General features: G+C 38.1%; 2 protein-coding genes across 2 annotated transcripts; one reads left to right on the forward strand and one right to left on the reverse strand.

Moving 5' to 3' along the window:
- Nucleotides 1–615: 615 nt before the first annotated feature.
- LOC125220976 (uncharacterized) lies at nt 616–1322 on the reverse strand. Its single transcript, XM_048123102.1, has 3 exons — nt 1240–1322; nt 956–1123; nt 616–847 (listed from the first exon to the last, which is right to left on the reverse strand). Exons 1-3 carry the CDS (start codon nt 1320–1322, stop codon nt 616–618), a joined length of 483 nt encoding a protein of 160 aa, XP_047979059.1.
- Nucleotides 1323–6843: 5521 nt separating this feature from the next.
- Nucleotides 6844–7200, forward strand: LOC148933512 (uncharacterized). Its single transcript, XM_089060441.1, has one exon. It carries the CDS (start codon nt 6844–6846, stop codon nt 7198–7200), a length of 357 nt encoding a protein of 118 aa, XP_088916567.1.
- Nucleotides 7201–7755: the final 555 nt, after the last annotated feature.

The following is a 7755-nucleotide window of genomic DNA, read 5'->3' on the forward strand; positions in this document are numbered from 1 at the left end:
TGTAAGCAACCGTACGCCTTCTCGAAAAGTGGATTTTGAATTTCAAAAATTATCCGATTTCTCTCCAAAAATACTTGATCCGAAATTCATGCCTCCCCCATGCAACTCACAATACCACACAAAAACAAAGGCGAAACGCCAAGTTCCCAGGTCAAGGATTATAGATGAGACAAAACAATTTCCTTGAGGAGCTTGGTGTTTCGAAAATATTTTTAGAAGATTAATTTTTTTCTTTGTTTGGATTTTTTTTTTTTGAAATAGCATTTAAACTATTTACACATGCATCTGAGTATTCTTGAGATCCCCTAGGTCAGTGTATAGATAAAATTTATTCCCATTTTACCTGACCTAGAAATTCGTCGAGAATATTCACTTGCCTGACCAGTTAATAGAGGGTGTGTGTAGTGGCACTTCATCCACTACACACAACTCCGAATTATCCCTAAAGACTTTCACTCGATGACCATTAACAAGGAAATGAACAGAATTAGAGGCACTTCCCTGGATTTCCACAGCTCCACTTGCTCGAAGGCTAGCAATGGTGTATGGACCTATCCACTTAGACTTCAACTTCCCAGACATTAGCTTGAGCCGAGATTAAAAAAGGAGTACATTCTACCCAACTTGCAATTCCTTGACCCGGAGGTTCTTGTCATGCCAGAGTTTTGTTCTCTCCTTGTACCACATTGCCGAATCATATGATTCCAGTCTCAATTCCTCCAGCTCTTGCAATTGCAGCTTTCTCTCTTCTTCACATGCCTGTGCCTTCATATTCATCTCCTTGATGGCCCAATAGGCCTTGTGTTCTATTTCCAATGGTAGGTGGCACATTTTTCCAAAGACCAACCTGTAAAGTGACATCCCAATAGGAGATTTAAATCCAGTCCTGTAGGCCCACAATGCATCACCGAGCCTCCTGCTCTAATCCTTCCTTGACGGGTTAACAGTCTTTTACAATATTGCTTTGATTTCCCGATTAGAAATTTTTGTCTGGCCATTAAACTGAGGGTGGTAAGGTGTGGATAACCTATGGTGGACACCATATTTCCTCATCAATGCTTCGATGGTGCAATTGCAGAAGTGTGTTCCTTGGTCTGAGACTATAGCTCGAGGCACTCCATACCTGTTGAAAATATGCCTTCAGAAACTTTGCTACTTCTTTCGATTCACAGGTGGGTGTAGCCTTTGCCTCTATCCATTTGGACACATAGTCCACTGCGACCAATATATAAGTGTTACCATAGGAAGATGGGAAGGGTCCCCATAAAATCCATTCCCCATGCATCAAAGATCTCGCAGACGATTACTGGAACTTGGGGCATTTCATCCCTCCTTGAAATTACTCCCGTTTGTTGGCATCTCTCGCAGCATTGACAGAATTCGAAGGAATCCTTGGGTATTGGTTAGCCCAAGCCTGCCATCAGATGACAGCCAACCCCACCCGCCACATGTACACCTGCCATCTCCTGGGCGCCTATATAGAACGCAACTTCGTGATGAAGATTGGGAAGGCGGAGCCCAGTGTGACGATGTGCGAGCCCCCGGAGCTATTTAGCATGGAATATTTTTTCAACAAGGGGCTCTTACACATGGAAGGGCAGGAGTTGTGCTTCTACAATATAGGGGCGAATGTGGACTAGGTGAAGCGTGAACCGGAGCTGGTGGAGGATGTGGTGACTGTGGACGTGGCAGAGCTACGGAAAGAGATGGCCATGATGAGAGAAGAGATCGGGGGGGTCAAGAAAGAGCTGCAGGAAATTAAGGGGAGTCTGGATGCCCTAGCCGAGTGGTCATCTGCCCAGAATGATAGGATGACCGATGCGGTCAAGATTATGAAGAGAATGGCAGAATGGTTGGGAGAGGTGTTTCCCCAGACCCAGCAGAAGCTGCCCTCTGGACCCAGCAAAATGGTCCGGCAGCCCGGTCTGGGGAGCTCCTCCCAACAGCGGCTTCCACCCCTCCATCCAAGCCATTGGTAGCCCCCCATGCGTCTTCAGCCCTTGCGTCTGTCTCTGTGAGGAAACCCATGTCAAAAACCCCAATGATTACTGAAGAGGAAGCGCCGGCGTCGCCGACAAAGAAGAAGTTGAAAGTGAACCGCCCCAACGTACCACCCAGGTCTGGCTCCCAGGGGAGCCAGACCCATAATTGAAATCCCCCCCCATTGACCAAGTAAATTTTAATTTCAGTCGTTTAGTTTTTTTATGTTTATACTTTAATTGTGATGAGCATGTGTACTTGTTTTTCTGTGTGTTCTCCCACTTAGCCCAATCTTTGGTCTAAGTGTGAGAAGTTTTTGTGTAACTAGAGCATGCTATCTGTCTATTGCAATGTGTTTTCTTCCTCCACTTAGCTCAATTCTTGGTCTAAGTGTGAGAAGTTTATGTGTTTATTCAGCATGTTGTTTTGTATTTGTGTCTTCTCCCACTTAGCCCGTTGCATGGTCTAAGTGTGAGAAGTTTTTGTTATTTGTTTTGATTGTGTGCCCCAACTCCCTTATTTCCCCCCTTCACTAGGACAGCTTGGAGACAAGCTGGAGTGAAGTGGGAGGGGGTAGGAGAGTTAGTGCAATGTGTGCTCAGCATGTGTAAAAATCCCTAGGTCTAAGAGTTTTTTTTAGGTTATGTGTTTGAAGCATGAATTAGCAAGGATAATAAGCCAAGATTCCCTTAGGAAGAGTAACACATTCCAAAAAGAAAAAGGGTATATTATGCATATACCTTCTTAAAAAGGGAAATATACCCTTCTAAAAAGTAACACATTCCAAAAAGAAAAAAGTATCTAGAAAGGTAAATTATTTTAAAAAAATAAAATAATAGTACAAAATGCATTAAAAAAATATGAAGTTTAATACCTTCTCAAATACCTTTCCCCTTGGAGAAGAATTTTTCATGAAAAGAAGACAAATATGGTAGTTATAAGATTTTACCTCTCCATGGAAGGGAGGTAAAGATACCTCTCCAAAATAGGAAAAGGTATAATACCTTCTCAAATAACTCTCCCCTTGAAGAATGATTTTTCATTAAAAAAAAAAGTAAATATGGTAGTTATATTCGTTTACCTCTCTATTTACCTCTTCCCTTGGAGATGCTCTAAGTCAATTAGCAATTTGGCTTGATCGATTACAATTGAAAATTTAGTGGTTTTGACATTATTACCGATCATAAGAGAGAGAAATAACCAAAGAAGTAAAGTTTCTTTAATCTTAAGTAATTGGACACCATGTGCAATACGCCCGAACTATTATAATTTTTGCTAGATTGATTACAGATAATTTTTATAGTGATGTGAATTATATAAGCATGGTTTTTACCTATGCACTTTCATGTGTTTCATAGATTTATTGGGTCATATATTAGTTTATAATTATAGGAAGTAACTCAAGATAAATTGAACAAAGAAAGGAAGTCCAAGCGCAAACTGTAATCGACCTATCACGATTATCTCCAAATGCTCTTATAAGACTATCAATATCTCCAACTTCGAAAGAGCTTTGTGTAGGTACCTCGCACGCCTCAATCGGAATCTGGTAAAGAAAGTTATAGTTGTTTTACGAAAATTGCGCAGTACAGTCAAGAAGTGACAAAATTTTTGCAAAAACTCGGGTTTAACCCTATATTTCTACCAGTACAGATAGGCTTCAAGAATTCAAAAGCGATCAAATCTCAACCTACTCCACATTTATATAAAAGGGTCCATTTGGTTCACAAGTCACATATTTTAGTCCATCTTTCGTTCCACCGCCACACGGAGAATCATAGGGATCCACACAAAAGATGATTGAAGACGTCTCTATCTCATCCAATAGAAGAGTCGTCGATTGTGGTATTTGTATTTAGATTTTCTTTATCAAGACATGTGTAGTTGTCACACCTCAACTCTTTTGCCGTACACATTTGTAATAAACAAAAATTCTTTCTGTTCCACAAACAAAAATTCATAAAAATAAAAAACAATATCATCTCTACTTTTTCCTTTCACTTACTTTACTCTCTTTCTCTTCATTAACCCACAAAACAACATATATAATCATACACAAGGCAAAGCATATATCATAAATAATTTCATCTCCATATGCATATGCGTCTCTGATCAATTTATTATTTTGTGACAAATCAAGCCTGGTATCTGCCCGGGATTCCTCTATGACCCGAAGGTCCCTCTATAATTGGACTCATAGGTCCCTCTGTATATGGACTCATAGGTCCCTCTGTATTTCAGATCCAGGGTAAGACCGTCACAGATCCTCTTTAATCATATGATTCATGTACTTTCAAACAATATGTAACATATATCAATTCTATCAACTACAAATTCATATTATTTTCAATTAAATAATTCCAGTGCAATATATAAATTTATCTTCTGCACCAATCATATATTCGTATCATATTCCATCATATAATTCAAATATTCATCCACTTTAACACTAAGAAATCAATCACATAACACTTGTAAAATTAAAAGTGTGATTTATAGCCACTTGATTATGATAGATAATCTATCTAATTTCCGATTCCATATCATACTGTATGTCCCCTTTCTCTACCAAACTGACTTGGTTATCAATTAGCTACTCTCCATATTACTTCTTAGTAGTAGGAGTGTGTTAAAATGGCTATAAGAGGGAGTTTTGGATTTTTCGAATTTCTGGGTTTTTGGAGTGTGCAAATCTCTTTTGCCCTTTTTCATTTTTGCCCCCCTTTTTTCTTTTCTTTTTTTCCATCACAATTTCCATCACATACTTATACAAATAAAAGAATAGCTTAATCGATAAGCTTCGGAACTTTATTTAATAAATATACAAATTGTATATAACCTAAATCACTTACACGTATATACATTTTTGCCATATGTCCGGCCACCAATTATTTATACTTATTATGTAATGCTGTAGTGTTAAACTATTAAATAATAGTGCTCCTTATTACCATCTTCTATATTAATATTCCCATGCACACACTAAAACAGGGTTGTATACGTGTAACATATTTACTTTGTAACCAAACTCTAACACATTTATACGAATATGATATATTTAATTTATCATATGATAAGGCTAATTTAGTTAGTTAACCAATTGTATAATGATGTTGAATATAAATACTAATTTTGATAATTGCTATAAATATAATACCTATCAATCTAATAAATTACACTAGTGTATAAAGATGCATAGGCTGGGTCAAGGATGTCACAGTAGCTAATTTCTGGATTATTTCTAATTTGTAGTAGGAATTGTTTTTACCTATGTTTCTCCAGATGATTGATAAGACATGTTTCTTGTAGTAGAACAATTCAGGAGGATTGTTGGGTTCGCTTATGGTGCGAACATAACCGAATCCAACAGCTCACTGATTTTAAGAGAACAGTATCAGAAATAATATTTAAGAATTGAATTTAATTGTTAAGAGTTGAACAACATGTAGTTTGATGTTGTTGGAGATAATTCACAAATTGTGGATAAGAAGTCTTTGTAAATAAAGAGTGAGAAAAAGAACACATGTCTATTGACATTGAATATTAAAATTTGATTATAAAATCAACTTATTTGGCTAAAATTTGATTATCAACCTTTGATTAAAAATTAAGTAACAAATTTTCAATACTTTCACGTATCAAGTTAAATGTTTATTTAAATTACTCCTTCTTCCCATATTAATTCACCCTATTAGACTTGGTTCAGATTTTTAAGAAAATATAACAAAAAATAAATGAAAAAATTTAATAGAATATGGACTATACTTTTATATATTAGTTTTATAGTAAAATATAAGTGAGATGTGTCAATGGAATGTGAAGTCTATTACTAAAACATTAAAAAGTAAATGTGCCAATTAATTGAGGTCAGATGAAAAATGAAATTTATGCCAATTAAGGTGGAATAGAGGAAATATAAAACTATTTAAACATTTTAATACGTCCAAAGTCATCAATTTCTTTTTTTCCATTTTCCGTAACCATAAAACAAAATATTGTAATTTCTTTGGCGTTTTAGTATATACTGACCCAATAGCAATGAAATCTTATTGTAATTAGAATCTCTAGAGGAAGTAAAAATAATAAAGGAAAATAGTGTCAACTCACCTTTTTTTTATTCTTCCACTTTTCTACTTTTCTTACTTGTGTATGCAACACCATTAAGCAAGGATCTCGTAGTTGAACTAAACATCAAACAAAAGGAGAGTATACTCTCCATGAAATTAGGAAAAATACACTTTCATGGTTTGCAATGATCCCAAGAGTGTCTACTTTCAAATATTTAAAAGAACATTACAAAAAAAATTGACTAAAAGCATCCACACTGGTGGGAGATCGTCCGACCGATCTCTCAAGATCGCCCTTGTCCGACGATCGTCCGACCATTGCAGCTTATCAGAAGATCGTCCAGACGAGTGAGTCGACCGAAAATTCGATCATGGACAAGGCGACATCCGCCCATTGCGGGCGTAAGGTCGGACGAGGACGAGCGACACATTTATTCTTTCTTTTTTTATTATTTATTTTTTTTATTTTTATTTTTCAATCTATAAATACACCTCATTTTCGCTCATTTTCACACAACTCTCACACAACATCCCTCTCACTCACTCACTCACTTACTCACTCTTCCAAGATGTTCCCGACGAGGATCCAAATCGGACTATGGAATGGATAATGTTTTGCTTTAGGGTACCAGATTCTCGTTGGTATTCGTGTAATACAAGCGCAAGATTAGGCCAAAAAAAAGTCTCGAGGCCCATCCGTCAACTGAGAACATGACGTAGCTCATCAACGTTTGTTTGAAGACTACTTTGCCGTTGAACCACGGTGAGATCGACGATTTTTCGGCGGGGATTTAGGATGCGGCGAGAACTGTTTCTCCACATTGTTCAAATGCTGGAGGCGTGCGACGAGTACTTTCAGCAGCGCGACAAGATGCGGCCCTCAGAGTCAAGCTATCCCCCGCTTACGAAGTGCACGATTGCGCTTCGTCAATTGTCTTACAGTACCACAGCGAACATGTTTGACGAGTATCTTCACGTCGGGGATACAACTGGGCGGGAGTGTGGCAAAAAATTTTGTGAGGGCGTGGTGGACGCCTTCGGCGCCCTATATTTCTGCATGCCGACTGCCGTTGACTACCAGATCCTGATGGAGATGCACGAGATGGTGCACGACTTTCCTGAAAGGCTAGGGAACATAGATTGTATGCACTGAGAGTAGAAGAATTTCCCTACAGCATGGAGAAGCCAATTCACCGGTGGGTATAAGGTACCCACCTGACGATGATCCTTGAAGCCATCGTTGACCACTGTCGTTGGATCTAGCATGCTCACTTCGGCATGGCCGGGTGACTCGATTTATTTTAAACACGAGAATTACCCGCAAGTGTACGGGGCTAGTGTAACAATAAACAAGTACGAGTATCGTATCCACGAAGACAAATTGTACAACTCAAGTACCACGAACCGATTTTGACTACTATCTAGAAAATCCGGAAAGGTTGGTTTTGATTTTGAAAAATAATTAAACATAAACAAGACAAAAGCACGCAACAAAAGACGAGTTTCAAGTAAGAGAACGAGGTAGAGTCTTGGATCCAACTACAACGAACATGATGTGAACAACTCAACAACTTCGATTACCCATTTAAAGTCTCTAGGATTACTAGGAAAGCCGCTAGTCTAGACTAAGCCCTCTCTCGAGCGCACTTAACCAGTTGATTAATCATTAATATTGAAGTCTCCTTCTAATACGTCACAATTAACTCCT

Source organism: Salvia hispanica, chromosome 1 (genome assembly GCF_029641045.1).
Source record: "Salvia hispanica isolate PSC_SH4W2 chromosome 1, Shi_PSC_v1, whole genome shotgun sequence".
NCBI lineage: Eukaryota > Viridiplantae > Streptophyta > Magnoliopsida > Lamiales > Lamiaceae > Salvia > Salvia hispanica.

Bases quoted from the DNA above. Each gene is read 5' to 3' on its own strand.
- LOC125220976 (XM_048123102.1), bottom strand. From the start codon at position 1,322: ATGCCCCAAGTTCCAGTAATCGTCTGCGAGATCTTTGATGCATGGGGA. The intron at 1,124-1,239 runs GTAACACTTATA...TATTTTCAACAG, and splicing joins ACCCTTCCCATCTTCCTATG to GTATGGAGTGCCTCGAGCTA. The intron at 848-955 runs GTAAAAGACTGT...GTCACTTTACAG, and splicing joins CGGGAAATCAAAGCAATATT to GTTGGTCTTTGGAAAAATGT.
- LOC148933512 (XM_089060441.1), top strand. From the start codon at position 6,844: ATGCGGCGAGAACTGTTTCTCCACATTGTTCAAATGCTGGAGGCGTGC.